The sequence below is a fragment of the Monodelphis domestica genome, chromosome 8, assembly GCF_027887165.1.
Source record: "Monodelphis domestica isolate mMonDom1 chromosome 8, mMonDom1.pri, whole genome shotgun sequence".
NCBI lineage: Eukaryota > Metazoa > Chordata > Mammalia > Didelphimorphia > Didelphidae > Monodelphis > Monodelphis domestica.
Window position 1 is genome coordinate 86,725,963 of NC_077234.1, and position 25,957 is coordinate 86,751,919.

A 25,957-nucleotide genomic window follows, 5' to 3' on the forward strand; every position below is an offset into this window, starting at 1 on the left:
AGGGTAAGCTCACTCCTTGTGGACAGGAAGAGTCTTGTTTATATTTTTGAATCTCTAGTACAATGCCTCATACATGTTTTAATAAATGCCTGGTAGATATGATTTAAAACCATCCACATAGTTTAAAGGCAGTTAAACCCCTTATAGTCATAGGCTCATAAATCTGGAAATAGAAAGGACCTTAAAGGCCATCTTGCCCAATCTTCTCATTCTACAGAAAAACTGAGACCTAGGGAGGTTGTTTTTTTTTTTAACCCTTACCTCCCATCTTAGAAACAGTACTAAATATTGGTTCCAAGGCAGAAGAGCAGTAAGAACTAGACAATGGGGGTTAAGTGATCTGCCCAGGGTCACAAAGCTAAACAGGCTCTGAGCTCAGATTTGAACCTAGGACCTGGTTCTCTATCCACTGAGCCATCTAGCTCTGCTGAGATGAAGGAAGTTTTAAGTAACTTGCCTAAGGTCACAAAGGTTGTAAATATCAGAGTCAATATTTGAAGTACAAATCCTCTCGCTTTAGAGTTGGTATTATCTCCACTGTACCACACGGCTTTATCTTCCCTTGTTCAGGATATGTGATCTTGGAAGCTCAGCATTTCTGTTTTTCAATCATTTGGCCATCTTGGCTAAATCGTTTATGCCCCGCTTGCCTATTAAATGCTATGAGCTCTCAGAAAGAAAGATGATATGCAAATTTAAGGAATTAATAGAAGGCATCAGCCAAGCACATGCTGGGCTGAAAAAAGTCTCTCTTGCCTTTCTCTGAGGGTGGCCAGAGCTGATCCAAGGTCACAGTGAAGGATAATTCCAAGGAGGACTGGGAGAAATCTCAGTTCAAAGTGACTCTGAGAATTCCAGGCTAGTCTCAGAAATTCAGTATCTTGACCTTAACTTTAGGAGTCCGTAAGTTTGATTTTTGCTCTTTGGAGAATCAACTACACTATAGGTCTTGTGAATGGGTGTTAATTGGAAAGCCCTAAGACACAGATCATCAAGACCCAGTGAGATAATAATAACAGCCCACACATGGAGTTTTAAGTTTGATAAAGCACACTCACCACGAAGCCCTGGTAGGCAGAGAGGGAAAGTATTGATTCCCATTTTATAGAGGAAGAACTGATACTCACAAAAGTACATTTTCTGGGGAGCAGCTAGGTGGCTCAGTCAAATGTGGCTTCAGATGCTTCCTAGCTGTGTGACCCTGGATAAGTCACTTAATCTCCATTGGTTAGCCCTTATAGTTCTTATGCCTTGGAACCAAGACACAGTATTAATTCTAAAATGAAAGGTAAATTAAAAAAAAAAAAGAAGATCTTCTTGCCTAGGATCACACACCTGGAAAGCATTAAATATGAAAAGTAAACTCAGGTTTCATGTCCAGTATTCAAAGACCAGGAGACACTGAGAGGCCAGGAGGCATATAGAAGGCTTTAGGAAGAGCTAGGTACTAGCTCTTCTCCAGGTTTATTAATTAACACTAAGAAATGGTCTCAGGGCTAGTCTTGGGAGTGACTGGCCAGAGATGAGCTTAAAAGTGGTAAAGGAACAAATATATAATGAGGGTGAATGATTGGGCTCAACTTCAATTTGTTTGGGTCTCAGGAGCATATAGAGATGAGAAATGAGTGAATTGGTGGACAGGAAGGAAGCCAATGGGCTTCATCCCCAGTCTATGGACTGAGCTCTAAACTCAGAAAATCAGCCCAAGGATGGGAGAGGGCAAATTCCCATCCCACGGTCCCCAACCTCACCCATGACATAGAATCCCAACAAGGCACAAGCCAAGTTGAAAAAACTGCCTGACTCGATTTCTGTCTCAGAAATCATAGATTTCAGAGCTCCTCCTAATTCTAATTTGAGAACAGAGGGCCTGGAGTGGGCCTGGGGTATCATGACAGAGCATGACTGATGCATGACAGCTCTTTCTATAGCCCCACACAGCCTCTTCAAGGGGATGCTCTGCTGGGCACAGGGAGTGTTCAACAAATAACTTGTTGATTGATTGGGGGAAAGGTAGGCATGAAATCAAAAGGGTCACTCTCCTAACTTGATAGGACTCAAACAAAACAGATGTGTTAAGGAGCTCTACCAGAACAAGATAATTGTCAAGTTAAAGGAAAAAGCAGCATGCCTGAGCCTCACTGTTCTTGTAGCTAATGGTCCCTGTGCCATTAATGGACAGCTTCCAGCAAAGAAAGAACAATTGAAAGGAAATATGTGTAGTTGCTGAAGTAGGGGGAAGAAAAAACATCCCAGAGATACAATCCCTCTCCTTCAGGACCCAAAATACTTTGGAGGCATTCTACTGGATCTCTGACTCAAAACATCTGTTGCTGCCCATGACGCCGTGGAGACAATCCCATGGGGATGGACAACAGAAGTTCAGAAGGTCAGAGAGGCATCTCAGAGGACAGGGCCATTCAGGCATTGTTAACCTGCTGCTGTCTCTGGAATGGGGGTCCCCTGATATTTCACCTGGAGATTTATAGCTGCATCTGGCTTTGGTTGAATGAGAGCAGCACAAACACGTGACCCCTGCTGGCCTGATAGCAACGCAATCGATTGTATCTGCACCTTACCAAATTCTCAAATAAATCACTGGTCTGATCCTCCTGGCTATTGGAAAGCCAAACACACCATCTGTCCAATACACACATCTCCTGGCTAGTGTCTTGCCCTCCTACTAGCACAACCATCTGAAGGAATATTCAGTGCCGCAGGAGAGGTAGTCTCTTCATATAGGTCATGGTTAAAACATGAGCTAATTCCTCAGCTGGCCTCTCAAGGTCATTCTGCATTGGCCTAGGTCCCTAAATTAATATTTGGTTAAGGAAAGCATTGACTCTGAATGATCTCAGCAGAATGTAGCCATGGTTTCTCTAAAAGACTGCCTTCTTGTGGAGAACCAACCCTCTCAAGCTTGGACTTACAGGAATCTATACCTTCCATGCATCTGTGGCTATCTCCTCTAGTAATTTCAGATTTGTGTCCACTACCTGCTTCTTCTCATCCTATCCTTCCTTTCCCTTATTGACCCACACACTGGCAGGAAGCCCTGACCTTAACAACCTCAGGCAAAGTAGAAGAATCCAAATTTCACCTGCTGACTCTTCTACAAAACCAGGGAGATTTTCACTCTCTGCCCTTTTCCTTGAATAACTAATAATTGCCTGCTAGCCTACATTAACATCATCTTTATTGATATCTTTTATTTCTGTATCACATTCCTTTTTTAATCTATCTCTCCTCCATCCTACCCAGGGAGCCTTCCCTTGAAACAAAGAATAAAAAAGAAAGTAAAAAAAATCAGTTTGGCCAAATAACCAGCACATGTAAAAAGTCTGATATAATATTCAACATCCCTTAACCACAGCCCCCCACCTCTACAGGGCAAAGAGAGAAAGGATATTTTTTCATGTTTTCTCTGAGTTTAAACATGGCCATTATAATTACGCAGTATATCCTGGATTCCATATAAATGGAAAGAACATTGTCAGAGTTTTGTATACTCTTTTCCTGGTTCTATTTCATGCTCTGTATCAGTTTTTATATCTTCTCCTAATTCTTTGGATTCTTCAGAACTATCATTTCTTATGATATACTGATATCCCATCATCTAACATACCACAATTTGTTTAGTTGATGTATATCTACTTGGAGTCCAGCTCTTTATTGTGACAAAAAATGCTGCTATGAATATTTTGGTGTATGTGGGACCTTTCCTTCTATCTTTGACCTCCTTGAGGTCACAGGCCTCAAAATTCTCTGCCATTTTCAATTCAGACTGCACAATGACTTTCTTTTAGACAAACCCATTCCTGGTCTTTGGTGATCTACCACTGTCTACTGCCTGTAAAACTGAACCCTTTGTATTTTCAGTGGCTCTGCTTCAGCCTAACCACCAAACCACAATGGTCTCTTTGAAGGCAATTCAATCTTCCCCACCCTGCTCCCCATCTAATGTTTAGGTTGTTAGCTCCACCTAAGGAGATCTTCAGAGTTTAGTTTGCCCACAGAATCACTGCTAGACGACTGTCAAAATCAAACCAATTAATAAATCATTTTCCTTGGCTTGTGCATACCCACACACACACACACACACCCATACCCACACTTAATTTTATTGTGCACAGTTCTCAAGATGAGTCATCCTCTGCTCTAATGAATCCATTCAATGGCCCAATCAGTTACTCGTTTTAGTCAAGACAATCTAAATAAGGAGCTAACAAGTCAAACACTTATTTCACCAGGGCATTAGGCATCTGTAAATCCCACTTGCAGAACATAAGAATTCCTGAGTCATTCCCAGTTAAGCTCCATATTTGAACTTGAAGCAAAAGCCTTTATTTCTTTCAGCCCCTTCATGTGTAAATATCATGACCCCAAGCTTGTCCTTTCATAATGAAACACTATTCCAAATGCTTGTACCCCCCTTGTATCTCTTCCTGGTAAGATGCTGAGTAATCCAAAAGGAGTTCTCCTATAAATCAGCTTTAAGAGAACATTTAATTCATGAGGTCCCTTCAAGGCTTATGTTTAGGGAGTCTCATTTAGGCCTCTAAAGATGACCAAAATGGAATCAACATGACTTGATACTTATTAGCTCTATCCCATCCATTAAATATATTCCTATTTAACAGGCCCCTTTGTCTTTAAACAATGACAATTAAAATTTTATTGCCATGTATAGGTTTAATTCAATCAATTCATCAAGTTTTGTTAAGTCCATACTATATGGAAGGCACTATGCTAGGCACTGGGACTATACAAATATGAAAGAAAAGAAAAAAATAATTAAGAGTGAAAGCAAAGAGAGGGGAAGAAGGAAGGAAGGAAGGAAGGAAGGAAGGAAGGAAGGAAGGAAGGAAGGAAGGAAGGAAGGAAGGAAGGAAGGAAGGAAGGAAGGAAGGAAGGAAAGAAGGAAGGAAGGGAAAGAGAAAAGAAGGAAGGAAAAGGCAAAGGAAGGAAGAGAAAAAGGAAGGAAGGGAGAGAAAAGAAGGAAGGGAAAGGCAAAGGAAAGAGAGGAAGGAAGGAAGGAAGGAAGGAAGGAAGGAAGGAAGGAAGGAAGGAAGGAAGGAAGGAAGGAAGGAAGGAAGGAAGGAAGGAAGGAAGGAAGGAAGGAAGGAAGGAAGGAAGGAAAAAGAAATTCTGACTTTAAAGAGAAACTTTCTAAAAGGACAATATAATATATAATATAGATAAATCAGTATAAGATGATTTTGAGGAGGAAAAGAAAGTTAACAACTAGGGGATTTTGCAGATGAAGACACTAAGGTTCAGAGAGGTAGAGAGTGACTTGTCTATGATTAGGCAGTTACTACTAGGACTCAGTCCCAAGTCTTAAACCCTGAATACAGATCAATCAATGTCTCTTCCTACTGCACCTTGTTGCCTCTCAAAATAAGCCTATACCATCTAATGCGTTAGTATAGGTAGTTTTCCTTACACAGAAGACTTTAAGAAATGCCTTACAGTAGCACCTCCACCAGCAGCACCACAAAACTGACATCTACCTCAAACTCCCACAAAGGAAGCACATTCCCCTAATTACTTGCTTCTTAGTTTACACCAAAGCAAACAGGCACTGTCCTGACATGATCAGCAAAAAGAATAAACGGCTGGAGCCTATCATTCGAATGTCTCTGAGACTCCCTATATTATCCAGTGGAGTTCTTGCTTCATCCCTCAGAGACCAAAACCTGATCTTGTAGAAAATTCTGTAAACTGTCTCATGGAGAATTCTGTTTATGGATGGGAAGCCTGAGAAAGTCTGTAGAAAATATGTTGTCTCTGAGGAACACGAAAATTGAAAGGATTTCTGTATGCCATCACTCTCACCAAAAATGCAAGGGCAGAGCCATTCCAGAGACAAATATTCATTCGACAAACATCCATTAAGCTGGGGGTCAGGAGGAATACCAAGCTTTGCTGCCCTTGTACAGCTCATAATTTTGGAACCCCTGTGGTGGCGATGGTTTCACTCCCACCAATGGAGGTCAAAGAATTAGGAACATGGAAATGAAGTGAATATTTTAAAAAACAAAGAATTTGAATGGACCGAGAAAGTCTATGTTGAAAATTGAAAAACAGCCCAATGAAAGCAGCAGGTATCTAATGGCCTCAGTGGCACAATGGATGGAGTGCTGGACCTGGTGTCTGGCAGACATTTTGAAGCCTCCTTGGAGGCTCTATTTTGGAAAACAGATTCCATTCTTATTGACTCTGACAGTCCAAGTTCCACTTATCCACTAGTGTGAAGGAGACACCTAAATGTCTCACACTAGACTCAAAGACTATGAAATACACAGATGAAATGGGGGTCAAATGGGATATTTTGGAAGTGGATTTGGAATAACAACATGTGATACAGACTATACAGACTGAAGAATAACTCTACAATGATGGTTTTAGGTGAAATCGTGGGCCTCTATTTAAAACAAAACAAAAAATGATATCTCATCTTCTCAAAATTATCCCCAAATATTTTCTCCAAATAAAGGCTGTTCATTCCTTTTTATCCATTTCCATCCCCCCACCCCCACCCCCAAAATCTCCTATATGCAGATGTTTGGCTCTATGACTATTGAGAACTAATATATATATATATATATATATATATATATATGTGAAATGGAAAAAAAATTTTTGAACATGAGTTCAAATCTGACCTCAGATACTTACTAATTGTGTGACCACTTAACCTCAGTCTGCTTCAATGATCTCATCAGTAAAATGGGGTTGATAATAATAGCTCCGACTACCTCCCAGGTTTGTGGGAAGGATAAAATGAGATCATATTTGCAACCTTAAAGTTCTACAGAAACATTGGCTATTATTAGTCATTCTTGGGTAGCAATCACTGACAAAAGAAGACTTAAAAGGGAAAAGAAAAGAAAAGAAAAGAAAAGGGAAAAAAACGGTGGAATAACTAAACCAGAAAATATCTAAGGAATTTAAGTAGTTTTTACAGACACTTCTAATCAAATGTCCTGTGCCTGGTATTTCACCATGGCTGTTCCCTGTCTCTTTCCTCTTCTCTCCTCTCTCTCCACCACCCCCTGATTTGAGCTCTCCCTCTCTCCAAATGTCCTTATTTTGGTTTACCTATCTAATAGAGGTATGGGGGTGGGAGGTGGGAGAGGGAGACATATGGCCGGCATCTCTCAAAGAGGCAGAATGTTTCCAAGCTCTTTTGTGAAGGATAGGAGTGTTTGATAACATAGCAAAGCTTTCAGGTTGGACTTGGAGGGTGCCAGCAACTTTGAACTCCATTAGCATTTGCCCTGCCCCTAAACTAAGCACAGCTGTTTCCTTTCTCCCAACTGCTTACCCTTGGGGCTTTCTTTCTTTCTTTTTTTTTTTTAAAGAAGAAAAGACCACCCCCGAACACAAAAGGCTTTCTATCCACTCTCCCTTGAAGCCTGACAGTGAGTTTTATAAGGAGAAGGGAAGTACAGAGAGTGACCAAAAAAGGATAAGAAGAGAGAGGGAGAGAACAGGAGAATGATATGATGATTCCTCCCTCCCCCAATGAATTGTGTGGGTGAAAAGCCCCTCTTCTCCAAACTTTGAGGATTGTGCTTAGAAGATGGAATGGGAAAATAATTATTTTCCTTCCTAATTTCTTAAGGCAGGAACAACATTAGACTTAGTAGTTCCTTATGGTTGAACTCCCTTTCTGAACCTCCCTCTCAGCCACATGTTGGACTTCTGCCCAAACAACCATGAGCTTGCTTGAAAAGGCCCCCCTAAACCACAGGGTGTAATGAATCAGATCAAGTGAAGACAAGGGCTGAAATTCCCAATCAGAAGCAAAATTCCTTCGACAAGGACCTTCAGGTGAGGGGCAACACTGCACCAAGAGGAGGAAGAAGAGGAGGTGACAAAGGAAGGACCAGAGCGACAAGTCATGAGGAAGTCCCTTAGAGCCTGCTATTTGTTCTTCTAAGGAAAACTTTGGCATTTATTCAAGGATTACATGGAGCTGGCCCCAGACACTTCCTAGCTGTGTGACTCTGGGCAAGTCACGTAACCTCAATTGCCCAGCTTACCACTCTTCTGCCTTGGAACTGATACTTGATATCAACTTCAAAAAATTTAAAATGATCTTTTAAATCAGTTACATGTAATAACAAATTTCCACACAAGTTTCCCTAAGTTATATGATCAAACATATCCCTTCCCTTCCCCATCCTGGCAATCAAGTCAATCTGGTTTATCTTCATTTCGATTTTAAAATAGGAGGCAAGGGTTTAAAAAAAAAGATAGATGGGTTCTGCCACTCCAAAAAAGACCTAATTAGTAAAGGGTGTTCAGACAGGGCTTGGATTCAGTGTTGATGAGGCCTCCTTAAGAGGCCTTATTCACCGGCCACAGGGCACAGTCTTGGCATTGTCGACAGAAGACAAGGGTTCAAATCTCACTGGTGTCATATCTAAGGCAAGCCTTTCTAAACCTCTGTTTCCTCTACTGTAAAAGACAAATTGGTCTTTAGGAGCCCTTCTGGGTCTAAATCTATGATCCTATGAACTAGTAAACCATCTGTACCACAAGGAACATGAGCCATGCTTGCATTACTTCTTTACCAGGTCAAACTGACCTCAAACTCACATAGCTGCCCCCTCACACACTCATACCAAGCTTGGGCTCCTTTTATTTGGAAAAGGGGCAAGGAGGGAAAAAAAAGGCAGCCAATTAATCGGTGAAAGTCTCAAGGGAGAGGAAATGAAATGAAAAATCTAGTCTGGGTTATAAAAATAAGTATTTTTTCCCCTACTTGCAGGAGGCTCATTATATTAATTAAACATTATTACAGTGAGTGAGATGGGGGAGGGTTATTAAGTCTGGGACTGGGGTAAGTGTTCTCCCCTGTTGCCTGAGGCCCTGATAATTTTCAGATATGAATCTTTCAGAGCACTCAAATGCTGAAGAGATAAACACTTGAAATACGAAAATGTTTTTCCTCTGGAACAGACACTGGGACCCAGTGGGAAAGCAGGCACAGACACACTGGATGCCCCATAGTCTATGCTCACCACAAAGCATCTGTCCTTAAGATGATGGTCCCCCAGGCAGAGTGAATGAGACTCTGGGAGTGGAGGAAAGAAGGCAGACCGGAACACCCGCCCTGGGCTGTGGGTGCATATTTTGGCAAGAACAGTCAAACTCTCCTTTCTTTTACTTTCTAGACTTTTTCCTTATGCCACCTTTTTGCTTATGCCACCTGCCTTTTTCTAGTTCAGGGGGTCTGCATATACTTTTAGCTTTATATGCCCAGGGAAGCTATGCTAGGGGGGAATTTATACATGAAGCCTGTTGGGCCTAGTGAAAGAAGAGAAATCAAAAGAAAGAAAGAGGGAAAGGAAAGGAAAGGAAAGGAAAGGAAGGAAGGAAGGAAGGAAGGAAGGAAGGAAGGAAGGAAGGAAGGAAGGAAGGAAGGAAGGAAGGAAGGAAGGAAGGAAGGAAGGAAGGAAGGAAGGAAGGAAGGAAGGAAGGAAGGAAGGAAGGAAGGAAGGATGAAGGGAGGATGAAGGGAGGAAGAAAGAAAGAAGAGAGAGTTAATTCCTAACTTCAAAGAGATACATTCTCCTGGGTAATAAGTGCTACATTCTACTGAGGCCTGAGGCAAGGAAGCAAGTGTGATAAAAGGGAAGAAGGGCACAGGAAAGAAAGGAGAAATGGAACAAAAAAAAGGAAGCACCAACAGTAGAAAATAGTTCCTAACTTGGGGTCCATAAACTTCAGGATATAGCTATTATGTATCTATTACCGTCCAATCAAGTATTCCAAGAGGTCCATGAACTTGCATGAGAAAAAATTACATCTTTATGCGAATATAACCATTTTCCTTTGTAATCCTATGTATTTTATTCTATTTTATGCATTTAAAAACATCCTGAGAAGAGGATCAGAGACTTCACCAGACTTCCCAAAGGGCCCATACTATATAAACAGGTTAGGAACCTCTCCAAGAGTGAGCCAGCCCTGGCACTGGTTGTCTTATTTAGTTGTTTTTCACTTGGGTCTAACTCTACATGACCCCATTTGAGATTTTCTTGGCAGATATTGGAGTGGTTTGCCATTTCCTTCTCCATCTCATTTTACAGATGAGGAAACTGAGGCAAATAGGGTGACATGACTTGCCCAGGGTCACAGATCTAGTAAGTGTCTGAGGCCAGACATGAGCTGTGGAAGGTAAGTCTTCCAGATTCCAGACCTGGTGTGCCCTTGGCACTGGTTGTCCCTACCAATAATTTCATTCCCTTAACAGCCTCTTTCTTTCTTTGCTCTGGTTATCAATACAACCACCCCTCTCTCCTCCCCAATTTCCCAGTTTCATTCTCTACTTTTCCATTTTAGTTTTCATGTTTTCCCTGGGCCCCAAACCTCTCCCTAGCGGGGCCCCGGCCAACTTCTATGTTCTGCCTGGTGGTATCTGTGTCCATGGACTAGTTATAAACCCAAGAAGCATTACAATGACCACTTATCAAAAGAGCAAAAATCAAAGCAAGGAAGAGAAAGAAGAGGGGGGAGAGGAGGAGGAGGAGGAGCTAAGAAGACCCATTAGCAAATGCCACCTTTTAAAATAAAAAAAAGAGAGAGTAAGGCTTAATAATGTTTCAAGGAACAACCATGTTCTTATGAAGGCAAATTACTAAACCACTTTGCTGGACACACAGTAGTTATTAGAGCATTTCAATCCAGCCCCTTCTTTCCCCCATCAGTTTGCCACAGAAACAAGAGTAACCTTAGAGCAATCTCTGTCAGCCTGGAGGGCACCCTTCACTGAAGGGGTCAGGGGACAGTTTTAAGGGGTTTGCTGAGAACTGACTTGCAAAGCTGTCATATGGAGGCAGTGGGAACCCGCCTGCTACATTCCATAGTGGGCCTGGTTCCCTTTGCCTCGTATGCCATCTCTGCACTGCCTCCATTCCCTCCTCCCTTCTATCCCTCCCTCCCTCTCTCTTTGTTCTTTTTTCCTCTTATTTTCCCAGCCTTCACATTGTGCTGTAACCCAGGCAGGAGCCAGAGGAGTTTGGGGTAAGGTACCAGGGACCACCTGGTAAGTTTTCATGGGGACTAGAGGCAGGGGGTGGATTTGGGACCTTTCAAGAGGATGACTTTTGGATTGAAAAATTTGGAGGACCCCTTGGTGGGATGGGTTTCTGTCCTTAATTCTAAGTCAGCCTTACCTGGGGGAGCATTATCGACGGGACTTGAGCTGCCAGTCCATGTGCTTGTAAGCCACTTTTCATGATCATACATCCAACCACAGCTTTCCTCCATGAAATCAAAGTTGCAGTTGAAGCCTGGCGGAGGCTGAAAATCTTTGTCTAAGAGAAAGATAAACCAAAGGAAGACAAATGATACAAGGTTTCTAGAACAGCTATGGCAGTGTTGTTTAAATAGTTGGCAAGTGGAGAGGAGAGAAGAATCGTTCACACTACTTATTCATTTAACTGATCCTGGTGATCATCAGCTCTCTGGAGCCTTTGGGTCCTGTCCTTCCCAGGATGGGGTGCCAAATCTGTCACCAGTTCCCATGGTGAATAAATATAAATGAGGGCACCAAATGCCTCCAGTCTCTGTTCCCCCTCTTCCGTCCATGTCCCAAAGCAGACAAATGCTCAAACCTCTCCTCTCCTAAATACCAGAGAAGAATGACTCCCTAGTGCCTCAGTTGAAGTCTGGCTCCCCCAAAGTATTATCTCAACTCCTGCCAACCCAGCTCTAATAAATGATGGAGCAGGGCATTAGTGCCAGGAGAGCACAGGATGCCTGCTCTCGTGGAAGGGGGCATGGAGGAGAAAGTGATCTCATGGACAGGGGAAATGTGAAAGTTCCTGTTTATCTCTCTATGCTATTTGTCGAACTGTAGAAAGTCAGAGCAGAAAGCTTCTTATCCATCCCTACAGTGAGATATGACAGGAAGGGCTGCTTGGCACAATAAGGAAGTTGTGAATTCTATAGCAGCAGCAAAATACTGCAGCTGTTTAAGAGACAAAGAAAGGTGGAGTAGGGGAAGAAGATCCACACTGACATAGTTAAAAATGTGTTGGATCAGCCAGAGGTTAGACTCTCATCATAGCCCACCAGGGGGCAAACACAGTCAGTGAAGTGCCAGTCACTTTGTGCCAAGGACTGGAGGGTCATTTAATAGATTATAGAAACCCCTCATTTTTGGGGGTGAGGAAACTGAAGCCTGTAAGGTTCTCTGATTTCCTCAAGAGCACACTGGTAGAGTCAGAAGTTGGATCTGAACCCAGGTCCTGTCCCTCCAAAAATTAGGACTCTTTCCATTGTATCAAATTGTCTCCCTGAAGGCAAGCTTTCTTCTGCCCTCTCTTTAGAAAAAGACCAGTTAATTCTCTGTCCCATGTTATTTAGTCATCTGCTACCCAACATAGAGAGGAGAATGTACCAAAGGGCCTCTTGAGGGCTTCCCCTAACTCCAGGACTCTAGTTTCTTTGTATATGGGGGAAACAGTGCAGAAGTGAGAACAGGGGGAGAGAGAGGAAGAAATCTGAAGTCAGAGCCTTGCCTCAGCTTGTCAAGTTATACTGGCCAGGGCTTTAGCAATGGGGAGGAAATGGCATGGCGGGGAAGAGAAACTAGAAAGCCAGAGAAAGGAAGCTCACAAGGAAGGCACAAAGTGAGTTATAGGGACTTCTAAAATGGGTCATTTATTGAATCAAATTACACTACCATGGTGGGGTGGGGATGCTAAGGATCAGGTTAGAGAGGAAAGGTCACTGCTGGTCCCAGGGACACAAAGTAGATGGTGACCACAACTTGTTTGTACTTTTCTCTCCAAAAATAGAATACTTAAAGCTGGCTCTCCCTCTCTCTGGCTGAAGTTAGCATTCACTGGGAAGTTACACATGGCAATCATTAAGGGAGCAACAACCTGTGGTTTAGAAGAGACAGCCCATGCTCTGTGTATTGCTCCACCTCCCAACCCTCTTTCAATTTCTGAGTTTCTTTCTTTGCTTTCAAAACTCAGAATAATTCAATATACCATAATTCACCTCCAATTTTACTCCACATTTAGACCTTTTGCAAAAAGAGAAGGAAAAAAGGGTGACTAGGTAGCACAATGGATAGTGACAGGTCTGGAGTTGAGTTGGAAGGACCTAGGTTCAATTCTGACCTCAGATACTTCCTAGCTATATGATCCTGGGAAAGTCCCTTAATCTCAATTGCCTAGTTGTTGTACCTCCTCTGCCTTGGAATTGATACTAATAAAGTATGGATGTGGGTTGATGGGGATATGGCTGGGGATATAGACTCTAAATGATCACCCTAGTGCAAATATCAATAATATGGAAATAGATCTTGATCAATGGCACATGTAAAACCCAGTGGAATTGTGTGTCAGCTACGGGAGGGGGGTGGGGATAGGGGAGGGAAAGAATATGAATCTTGTAACCATGGAAAAGTATTCTAAATTAATTAATTAAATAAAAATTTCCAAAATAAAAAAAAAAAAAGTATGGATGGGTTTAAAAAATAACGGGAGTGGTATGAGAAACCTCAAAAATAAACACAACAGAAAACTTTGCAATTACTTTAATCATAGATTTCTTAAATTCAACTGCAGCACTCTTGAAATGATTATCATTTAGATAGAAAACCCCTTTTAAAACAAGCTAATTCCACTAATCTGATACTGTATCACTATGCCTTTCACTTCTGGCTCTCAAGCCACCCTAAACATATCCTGGAAGATTCCCTAAATCTCTCTCTTCTCAAAAAAGCATACCCCCAAATCTCAAGTTCATTAACATACCAGAACTCTGTAATAAAATTATTCTGACCAATGGGTTCCCTCCCTCCAATCCCCCCAGAAACATAAACAAAAGTGCATTCCCCAAAGCATGTGCATTAAATTATCATTTTCAGTCATACAGCTTCAGCATTTATTATTGGCCTCCTTCCCATCCTTCTTTGATCCTTTTCCCCCCCCTTTAAGTCCAGTTGATCAGAGCAGTATCTCTTACTGTCCAAAGGCTGAGCTAGCAGAATTGGGAGATTTCATAATCCTCCTACTAAGCTTATAAAACATCTTTACGTCTCCATCACTTCCCAAGTCCCTGCTCCAATCTTCCCTCATTTCACTTAATGAACATTTAGTAATGATCAGTAATTTACTGTAAATTGAGGCTGTCAAAGCTTTAAATTCTAGCCAAAAATGCCAGATGTTCCAAAATTTGTGGTTTATTAGGAATGTCCTCAAGCTTAGTGACCTTATGCGTATGATTTAAAATGTGTCTCATTTTCAGGCTCCGCCAATTACTGTCTTTAACTGAGACATACTCAGAAGACCCCAAAAAGAAATGTAAATTCTCCATGTGAACTGTCAGATCCAAAAATAGATGATTCCCTTCTTTTTGGAAAAAACACTTGGGGATGCTTTTTCAAATCTCTCACTCTCTTCTGACTTATTTAAACTATTTTTTCATAAATAAACACACATGAAAATCCTGGAAGATTGGATCAGGCCAATTTCTTCTAGAATCAACGCCACTGTGCTTTCTTCTATCAGTCTATGATACACAGTGAAGTGGTCATTAGGTAAGCACCTAGTTAATTTAACCAACAGTTGAATTACCAGCCCTGCCCCCTTTGTCTATCTCTAAAATAATAATGAGTTTGGTTTCTCTTGTTGCTGAGTGGATAGGGCTTAGCTAGAAAAATATAGCAGGATTATTTGTGAAATCCAACTATAAAATGGCACTGTTTTAACTGGGAAGGCAGGCAGATGGGAATTTTGAAAACTGGGACTTATCTCAGGATAGAAGTCATCAGGTTAGGCCTGACCTTGGCCACTTACCTTCTTCAGCGCTACAGTTTTCACCGCAGTCTGTGGTTTCCTCATCTGTAGGATACTGAGTTGTTGTCTCTTCATTCTTCAAAGTTGGCCTTAGGGTCTCTACAGTGGGTCTCGTATCTGTGGGAAGAAAATTCAAGAGGAATGAATGTTGAGTTGTCCTGCCTTGAAATGATGGAGGATGCCAACCAAACAGGAAGTAGAAACCTCTTTCTAGTAGGATTATGTGCATCATTTGAATCATTTCTAAGTCTTATTTTATAGGAGCAGCTAGGTAACATAGCGGATAGAGCTCCAGGTCAAGAGTTGGGAGGATCTGGTTCAAATCTGGCCTCAAACACTGACCCTGGGCAAGTCACTTAACCTCAATTGTGTAGTCGATGCCCATCTTCTGTCTTAGAACTGATATGAAGACAGAAGGTAAGAATTTTTCAAAAAAAAGTTTATCAGGGATAGCGAGGTAACTCAGTGGACTGAGAGTCAGACCCAGAGATGAGAGGTTCAATTCTGGCCTCAGATACTTCCTAGCTGTGTGACCCTGGGCAAGTCACTTAACCCCTACTGCCTAACCCTTACTGCTCTTCTGCCAAGGAACCAACACACAGTATTAATTCTAAGATGGAAGGTAAGGGTTTAAAAAAAGATTTCTTTTATACATGAAATTAACCAATTAACAAATATATATATAGTGCTTATTATGTGCCAGGTACTACATTGGTGACACAAAGACAAAAGAGAAAGTCCCTACCATATTATTAGAGAAGACTACATGCACATCCAAGTTTTTATATAAGTACTGGAAGGGACAGCTTAGGTTGCACAGTGAATAGAGCACCAGGCTTGGAGTCAGGAAGATCTGAGTTCAAATCCAACTTCAGATACTTGCTAGCTCTGTGATGCCAAGCAAGTCACTTAACCCTGTTTGCCCTCAGTTTCCTCATCTGTAAAATGAGTTGGAGAAGGAAATGGCAGACCACTCTACTATCTTTGCCAAGAAAACTTAAAATGGGATCATGAAGAGTTGGACAAGGCTGAACAACAAAAACAATAACCAGAAGAGAATTCTGGGAAGAAAGTACTAGCAATCTGGGGGGAATAAGGCAAGATGTCATGTAGAAGGTGACAGTCTTAGCTTCAAAGAGAACTGGGGATTCTGAGGGGTGGAGATGAGGCAAGAGTGCGTTTCAAGCATGAGAAACTGACTTTGCAAGGACCGAGAGATAAGGGATAGAGTGTATTGTGTATGAGGAACAGCAATAATATTGCCTCAGCTGGTTTGTTGAGCACATGAAAGGGAGCAACCTATGATAATGGGTATGTGCTAGACTATAAGTTCCATGAGGGCAGGAATTATACCTTATTTCTCTCTGTAGTGCTTTCAGGTGCTTAGATTCACACAGCTAGCAACTTAAGTAACAGTGTGTAGGACAGACTGGTGGAACTAAATATTTGCTAAACTAAATGTATTTGGATATTAAGTATTAAAACTGTTTCATTCACTGGATAAAAAGCTTCTCATGGGCATGTACAGTAACCCTTCACCCCCATTTATCTAGAAGTCAGACTTCTGACAATCTCTGCTACTATTCAGAACACAGTGGGGAATTCTGAAGAGTCAAGGGCCTTTGACTTGTGAAAATAGCTATCACAAAGCCCATAAACTAAAGTTGATGCCTTAAAACAATTCCTGCCATTACTAAGTTCTTATTAAATGGGTTTTCATTCATTCTTTTTTTGCCCATTCATTTTGCTCTGCAGAAAGGCCAATCACTCATGACCCTGAGTCACGAAGACTGTCTAAGAAGGCAGGAAAGAATGTAAAATTCATATGTTTTAGGAAGATTTCTATCCAAATGGTCAAACAAAAGTTTTAGTGTTTAATATATTAAGCTTCAATTATGCTAAAAATTCATCTCACTAATGTATTCAAAAAAGCATTTATCTGCTGCTTATTATGGGCAAACCACTGTACTAAGAGAGACAACAGGGATATACAAAGCAAAATATGACAAAATTCCTGGATTAAAGTTTATAATCTATTAGAGGATATATGATATGTTGCAAATAAACATAACTAGAAATAGAATATGCTTAGAAGAGATGCAAATTGTCTGAAAACAGAGTTCATAAGAGGGGAAATATTACTTCTGACAAGGGACATTCCAGAATGCTTTATGTAGGAGGTAATATATGACCTGGACCTTGATGGAAAAGTGGGATTTTAATAGGCAGAGCAGTTGGGTAAGGGCAAATCCCAAAAATGGAGAACAGTGTAAACAAAGGTTTGGAGGTGAGAAAGTTCAGGTGTGGTTCACTTCAGAGTATGTATCAAGAAGTAAAGTGAGAAAAAACTGAAAATGTAGAGTGAAGCCAGATTCTAGAAGGTCTTAAAGTCAAACAAAAGAATTTGGATTTTTTGGGGTGTAGTAGGGGGTCTTTGAATATTTTTGAGCAGGAGAGTGTTGTGAAGAAATGTTAAAGATGATAACAGTGTTTAGAATAGATTGGTAGGGCTGAAGATGGGGAGAAAGGAGAAAGCGATCAGTCAAGAAGCTGATGCAACAATCTAAGTGAAACAAACCATAACTGGGAATAAATACCAGCATCTGGGACAAACTCATTTGTGTTGAAGTAGAAGAACCATTCCTTAAAGAGTCTAGTTTGTGTCCCTTCAGAAGGCTGGGAGTGGAGGAGAAGGTAGAGAAAGGAGACAGCTCAAAGAGAAATAATCTCACTGCAGGCCAGCATAGGAGAGACACAATCCATCCCCTTCCATTTCTATCCAAAATCTGATAGGCCAAGCCTTCATTCCCTTGCTTTCTCCTTGGAGCAGACTATCTACTTTCCCCAACCCTTACTGGGAAAGAGGCTATGGGGGTCTATAAAGTCTTAAGTATGGTGGTCTCTGGGCCCCAGGGGCCCTTAGGTGTAAGCACCTGGGGCACAGAACTTTGTCCTAGTTATAGCTCCAAGGAAAAGTAATAAAAGTCTGATTAGGGTGATGATAGTTGGAACAGAGATAAGAGTTCATGAGAATTAAGAGTCAATAAGACCTGGTTTGGATCTGAAGCTGAGGGAGATGGAAGACATCTAAATGACTAGAAGAAAAGCGGTGTCCTGAAAAGAGGAGGTGCAGACTAAAAATATATATATATACATATATTCTGAACTTAACCAACACCAAATAAAAATAAGCATTTCTATATATAAAACAGGACCCCAAAAGTGGATTTTGCATGAAACTGAGAATCTCTGATATGTGTGACTTGCTCTTCTTTTTAAACATATGTAAATCCAACACGTAAGTTTCAAAGCTGTCCTGTATTCTGGTGTCCCTTTCTGGCCCCGAGGCAAATGATAGAGGAAAGATGAGGCATTCACATTTAGGACTCTGTGGGGAACACCTCTCCTCTCCTCTCCTCTCCTCTCTGCCTATCCTATGCCAGATAAATGTGGTACTCTTATATATCTCCTCCCTGCTGGGAAACTTACTTTCAGAACTAGCAGGATTATCCTTGTTTGACCTTCCCTGTACTGGAAGATGAATATTTCCTGAGCCAGACAAAGAAGACTTTCTGATTTGTGTGTGTGTGTGTACAATTCTATGTGTGTGTATATACACAAATACACATATAATATACACGCACCCACATACAAACACACCAACTTATACATACATGTGCCCACCAAACAAGATTCCTGTATATGTGTATATACATGTGTGTGGATATATATAGATATACATGTACACATATACCTATAGTGTATGTGTACTCATACATGTGTACATATGTATTGTGGGTGTGCATCTCACCAGTTGAACCCATCTCTGGCAAGTTAATCTGAACCACAAATGGGAAAAAGACAAATAAATCGAGACAACCTGTGCCTACCCTGACTCCATAAGGCATTGTCTGTTTGTAGGTCACAACTGTGAAGAGTAGGCTACAGATTTAAAGGGTCAGAGTGTCCTCTTTCTGGAAATCTCCTTGGAAGTGAGTGACAAAGACAATTTAGAGCCCATGTCATTATTTAGCATGCAAGTTCCTTGAGCACCAGGAATGAACCATTTCCCTCTTTTTATCCCAAGCACCTAGTGCAGTGCCTGGCAAGGAGTAGGGACTGAATAAATGCTTATGGATTGACTAACAGATAATATATTCAAGGGCTCTTGCAATAAATGCTTTGGTATAGTGTCTTCCTATAGAAGTTGGCCCAGTGTGTGGAAAGAGGAACAACCTTTGGCATTCTTCCCATTTCCATTAAAGTTCACTTACTCTATTATTCAGGATTAATAGTAATAGCTAACATTTTATGTGACACTTTAAGGTTTGCAAACACATCTTAACACCTCATTTAATTCTCAAAGGAACCCTGTTAGATAGGTAAAGTAGGCAGTTTATGTGGTATAGTGGTTAGAGCACCTGACCTGGAATTAGGAAGACCTAAATTCAAATCCCTCCTCAGACACTTACTGTGGCCCTGGACAACTCATCTAACCTTTGTCTACATCTGTTTCATCTTCTGTAAAACGAAGAAAAAAATAGTGCCTACTTCATTTTAAGAGTTCAGATGAGATATTCGTAAAGTACTTTGCAAACCTTAAAGAAATGTTCTCTCTCCTTCCCTCCCTCTTATTTCTCTCTCTCTCTCTCTCTCTCTCTCTCTCTCTCTCTCTCTCTCTCTCTCTCTCTCTCTCTCTCTCTCTCTCTCCCCCTCTCTCTCCCCCCCCCTCTCTTTCTCATCACACACGTACACACATACTTTCTCTGTTTTACAGATGAGGAAACTGAGGTTGACAGAAGGTAAGTGAGTTTCTGAGGTTGGACTGGAACTCAGGTCTTCCTGACACTAAATTTAGCAAGTAGTTCTCCATGTACCTCACTGCTAATGTTCTTATCCTTTGTCAAACATTCTTCAGGATGTTGTTTAATAAATACTAGGAGCTACAAGAAGTCGCTAAATACTTGGAATAGTTTTTCATGCTTGGCTTCCTCCTCTTTTAGTTGTTAATGCCAGGCACATAAGCCCTCATGTTCTTTTCAGCATTTGCCTCTTGCTCACAACAAATACCAAATAACCTCAAAGCTTTCTCATTTGTAAGCTCAGAGTTGTTACCATGTCATAAAACCTCAGATTGAGCCTTGAAGCAAAAGGGCAATAAATAGTTAGTTAAAAAAACAACAACAGGTGAAAGTGATATGTCCAATGACCTGTCCTCAGCTTAACCCGAGACACTGTCTGATTGGTTACCATTTTCAGGGTGGAACAAGAGGACAGCTCTGGAACGCTCTAATTTGGAGGCAGAGTGGTCCAGTGGAAGAGAACTCTCAAAGGGGAACAGGTCACTTGGGCTAGGGAAACAGATCCCCCCAATGGTGGAGAGAACCAAATGTACAGGGATGGTAGGAGGAGATGATGAAAAACAAAATGTGAATGGAAGGTGGAGACTCTGGGATGGTGAAAAAGAAAGAAAGGATACATCAGGTCTCTTTTCCACAGTCACAAACTGTCTGGTGGCTGTCCCATTTGGGGACTTTAAGGGAGCAACTGCCCATCAAACTGTGAAGTTGTTGGGCAATTGAAACCAGATGTGTCTAACTTCAAAGTCAGGAGAGTGGTCATAGGGTAAGGCTTTTCCAGCTGTGATCTTCTGAGGAAGGAGTGCGGCAGGGCTTTGAAATCAGAAGCTTGTCGCTGACCAGTCACTAGTGTAATTGGGGGGAGGGGTTGGGGAGGAGGAGGAGGAGGAGGAAGGATGGGGACCACTTGCCACTTGGCAGCTGGTTGTAAATAAGGCTCCAGCTTCAAGACGGATGGGTGTCTCCCTGCTAGCTCCATAAATGAAGTCATCATGTGTCAAGAGGAGAGGTTCTATTTAAACACATGAAAACCAGTACCAGTGGGCAGAGGACTTGGAGGTGGGGTCACCAGGTAGCCTCATCACCACTATCTGTGACATTTAGGAATATCTAAATTACTTTGAGGGATTTTTCTTGAATTTGAGGATGAGGATTGATAGCTTTCCTTGGCCACTCTAGGGGCATCCTCCTTTGGGCTTCCCCCACAAAAGCAGCCTGGTATTTAAACAATACTTTTCTCCCTGGTTACTAAAAGCATTTTACAGAGATTCCATCGCTCAGCCTTCCCACTATCCCTCCCAGGGTAGCAGGGGACAGGTCTGATAAAAGACAGGAAAATTAAGACATTGGGGCATCCAGCAGAGAGGAAATGGGGGAGCCCAGAGCTGACCATACTCTGTGTCCTGACAGCACCTGGAATCCACTTAGTCTAACAGAGTTGTAATTTAAACCTTCCCCCTGCTCTGCTAGCTTGTGCTCCTTTTGGCAGACAGGGAGAGAGGAGAGTGTAAGATGTGGTGCCAACCATGGGGAACAGGGTGGGGCCAGAACCGGGAGGAAAGGAGGGGAGGGGTACACTTGCTCCCCCAGACAACTGACTAGTAGCTTGCAGTAGTCATTCTCTTCCTCATTAGTGTGAATTAAAGGAGCTCTACTTGGTCTGGTGCTGCCACAGAGACGAGGAGATGAGCAAGGTCCCAGCCACAAGCCTGGAGTGCGCCATGTTCCCTTTAAGCTCCTACAACAGGAACCCTCAACCAGCAAATGCCTTTTACAGATGTGGCTTCTAAATGAAAATGAAGTCTCTTTACCACTGACATCTGGAGGCCAGATTCAGACTTAAACAGATTACTTTATTATTATGAGGTGGTTTCTTCCCCACTCCCTCTCCTTTTTTAAATCAACAGAAACAGCCCTCTGGCCTGAAGAGTCAGGATGTAATTGAATTGGGATGGGTGGTGGGTTGTTGTTATTTGTTTTCAAGACTTCCAGAAAGATCTAGCTCAACCTGTGACTGCCTGTCTGAAACAGGAGGCCAACAGAATGGCCCAATGGCACCTCCACTCTTTGCAAAAGGTGCGGAACACTCTGTATCCCATCAGACTGGTTTGATAAGGTAGTTACTTTTGCTCAACTATTTATGAATTTCTTCTCTTGTTTATTCTTTGTTATTGTAAGAGATAAATTTTGGGAGGGAGAAAGTAAAAAAAAAACACTGAGAAATGAAGCTGGTCTAAAAACAAATGATCAATTAAAAAATTAGTTTTAAAAATCGGTTAAAGTCTACAGATGGATTTGGGCCTTTTGATCTGATAGGATTTTAATCCGGGGATGAATTTCCTCAGTTTCTCCCCACTCTGGGTCAATGAATGAAACTTCTTCTCCCAGAGCAGTCCTGGGAAAGACTGAACCTTAACACACCTGAGTCCTGAGAAGAGTTCACAAGGTAAACCTGGCTCGAGGCCTTTTGGAAAGATGCAGGGAGCCTTACCTGTCCAATCACAGCCCAGAATCTCTAGGCGCATCCCAATCCCGGCTGGCGACCACCTTTCTGGATACACTCGAACATACTGGGCAGGGACAGGATCAAACACTCGGATGTCAGGAGTATCATAATGCATGTTCCCTTCAAAGAGCTGTAGGGGGAAGGAAAAGAGGCCATTTGACTCCTCCCCAGGTGCTTTTCAGACTTTCTTCTCCCATCCCCAGCCTGGTAAATGTATACAGTGATATTCACAGGGACTTGATATTCTATAGAAGCCAACCATTTGCTCTCTTCATTTGGTCAAACAGTCAAAGGATCATAATATAGTCTAATAGAACTGGAAGGGATCTCCTCTAGTCTGATCCTCCAATTTTACAATTGAAGAGACATCATCACCAGAAGAAGTGACCTGTCTAGAGTGACACAGTAAAAGGAGGATTTGAATCCAGCTCCTCTGACTCCAGAGTTAGCATTTTTTTTCCACTGTACTAAAGGTGTTTCTCTTTCATTTACATAGAAAAGAAGGGACAGGTGAGAGCAGAGAACTCCCACCCATTATCTCTTAGTCTGGGATGTACTCTGAGGACCTGAGGTATCTCAGAGACATGGAGATATCATGGGCTTAAACATCTTTAACATTTGGGTAGAATTAGGACACCCCACACATAGTCTCAGAGCCCCTAGGAAGCAGGGAGCTTAAGAAGTATCCTATATATACATCAGAGTCTGAATAAATCTCATGCTGAAATTTGCTAGAGGGAATAAAAGTGAGTTTAGCATGACTTGAGTGCTTGAGTATTTATTTATAATATATTATGTGTATATATTAGGTGGCATATTACATAGTTCTAAACATATTCTATTTGAATATTTATTTATAACACCTTCTTAGGTATCGAAAAAGGGCTACCTCCTCTAATGATCATTAGCCAAATCATTGATTTCTTTGTGGAAGAGATCACAGAGTCACAGGCATAGAGGTAGAAGGGATCTCTGTAGGCATTCAGTCCAACCTTGTCCATCCCAGCTCCTTTATAGATGAAACACTAAGAGGTTGGCTTTCCCAGAGTCACTCAGGTAGCAAGAAACAGAGTCAGAATTTGAACCTGGGTTCTCTGATGCCAAATCTTGCACTTTTATTTTTTTTACTGTACCCCTCCTTCCCCACCAGACTCCCATGAAAACTTCAGTGTAGCTTTGAGAGGACCTCCTTTGTAACTAAACTGACATTTTAGGCAAAAGGGAGTTCTCTCATTTTGGTAGGGTAGCTTTCGGGGATACAGGATGGGAACAGGGAAGGTGGGTGGGAGTATTAATCAGATGTATCAATCCATGCTGGCATATTTAGGCACCTGGAATGCATTTGTATCTCGTTCATTTTTTTTTCAGGAACATATCACCCCCGTGGGTCTTGAGAACTTACTCCCAGATGGAAGGAATTGGCCACTTTTTCTGTTCACAAGGAAGAATCTAACCAGAGCTAAAATCATCTCAATTCCCACGTCTCCAGAGGGGCCCAGGAGAAGCTGTGGTCAGTCCTCTCTGGCAATGCCTAAAGCTTGTGGTGGACAGTTTGGTGTGGTTCAGGTTACCAACCCAAAAGTTCTGCCAAGATCTGGAAATTATGGGTTTGGAATTTACATCAGTGTTCCCAAACCTCCACCCCACCCCTGGCCTCAGATTTTGCAATGGAAACATTCGCAAGGCAGAGGAAGTTGAATGTGGACCTGCTCTCCTCTTTCTTTCTTGGGGCCCTAGATTTTCCAAGGGATGTAAAAAGTGACTTAAAAAATGAGTCTTAGTGGCAGCTAAATAGTGCAGTGGATAGCGCATCAGGCTTACAGTTGAGAAGATGTAGGTTCAGATATGGCTTCAGATGCTTCCTATCTGTGTGGCCTTGGCCAAGTCATTTGACCCTAACTGCCTAGAACTTACTGCTCTTCTGCCTTGGTATCAATACTTAGTAGTGATTCCAAGATAGAAGACAGGGGTCATTTGTTTGTTTGTTTATTTGTTTTAAACGAGTCTTAAGCCAAAATGATTAGCCAGCCCAAAGGGCAAACAAGATAAATGTCCTCTCTCTCCTAAAAAAGAGACACACCTTTTCTGGCCTTTCCCTTCCACCTAAAAAATAAAGGCTGACCTTCATTTCTCAGAGGCAGAGAGGCATGAGATTATTAAGGCCAGATAAAATTTGTTTTTGGAAGGAGATTGATCCTCCACCTTGATATAGAAATGGTATGGAGAGAACCAGTCAGGATCACTAGGGAAATGGGAAGAAGTATGCTAAGAGAAAAAGCTGTTTCTGATCATCTATCCCTAACCTCTACGTCCAAACTTCATCCATCTTTCATTTGCTTTCATGTCAGCTAGGTGGCACAGCAATTAGATTCTTGCCTGGAATTAGAAAGATCTGAATTCAAATTCAGCTTCAACTACTTATTAGCTGTGCGATCCTGGGCAAGTCATTTTACCCCCATCTGCCTCAGTTTCCTTAAATGTAAAATGAGGATAATACTAGCACCAACCTCCCAAGGTTGTTGGTAGTAGACACTTAATAAATGCTTGTTCCCTTCCCTTCCTTCTTTTAGCTTAGGCTGAGAATATGTGCTTTTACTCTTTCCCTTTCAGAATGCACAAAAGTTTCACGTTGCCTAATTAAATCACCAACATCACTGAATCAGTGAAAAAACTTGGAATTGTGGTGGTTCAGCTGCCCAGTACGGGCTAGTAATGCTCATCTCACAGATACACAAAGATGGCAATTAGAGAAGAACAATTATGTTGTGGGGTATTTTTTTAAACCTTTACTTTCTTTCTTAGTATCAATTCTAAATAGAAAGGCAAGGGCTAGGCAATTGGGGTTAAGTGACTTGCCCCAGGTCATATATAGCTAAGAAGTGTCTGAGGTCAAATTTGAACCCACATCCTTTCACCCTATGCACTGTGCTACCCAGCAATTCCCTGAAGAATAATAGTTTTTGAGATATTCTAGGGGAGGTGTAGCCTCTTCCATGTGTAGAACCTGAGGTATCTATATTGCTATGGTTCTATGATAATCTTAACTTAAATGAAATGTGGAGGGGAAAGAGGATGTTGGGATTAATTATAAAAAGGCAATAACTGAACAGTTAAGGACATAGGAGTTACCTAACCAGAGCTACTTAGATCAAGATTAAGTGGTGTCAAACTCAGACAGAAACAGCGGCCACTAAACTGTACATAAGGATCCCTGGAGATCGTTGACTTAGATAACCACATTTTAATATTATTTGTGTCCTACTGTATTTTTATTTATTTTGTTAAATATTTCCCAATTCCATTTAAATCTGGTTCCCCCCACACCGTGTTGCCCATGTTTGACACCTCTGCCAAAGTACCCCCATCCTATTCTGGTTAGGATTCATGTATTCTTTTTACCTTGGGTTGTTGAGTTCTTGGATCCTCTATGTATTCCCAGTCCTTTCCATTCAAACTGTATGACACTTTGAACTTTCTCACAAAAGCCCTGGCCTCCACTGCGGTGATGGTGTCTCCACCTCGAGCTCCCTGGATGATCACCCCTTTCACGGTCTTGGGCACTCCCAGGTCTACCTGTAGCCACTCTTCCCCGGGCTGAGCCTGTGGGATGCGGGGGAACCAGCCTGAGCGGCTGCTCACCAGGCGGGCTACGCCTGGACTCCAGAGGTATTCACGAGTGGAGGAGGCTGTGATCTGGGAGTCTGAGATGAGGCCAGAGAGCATTCCCAGCATATTGGAGCAGGGAGCATCTGCAGAGA

General features: G+C 41.9%; 1 protein-coding gene across 4 annotated transcripts in view; it reads right to left on the minus strand.

Annotated features, from left to right (window-relative positions):
* NRP2 (neuropilin 2) overlaps positions 1–25,957 on the minus strand; it is a 154,897-nt gene that overhangs the window by 49,017 nt on the left and 79,923 nt on the right. For all 4 annotated transcript variants that reach the window (XM_007501876.3, XM_007501877.3, XM_007501879.3 and 1 more), the window contains exons 9-12: positions 25,599–25,948; positions 22,185–22,329; positions 14,835–14,951; positions 11,193–11,333 (exon numbers count right to left, since the gene is read on the minus strand). In XM_007501876.3, the coding sequence (XP_007501938.1) occupies positions 11,193–11,333; positions 14,835–14,951; positions 22,185–22,329; positions 25,599–25,948 (753 nt within the window). The remainder of the gene's footprint in view (positions 1–11,192; positions 11,334–14,834; positions 14,952–22,184; positions 22,330–25,598; positions 25,949–25,957) is intronic.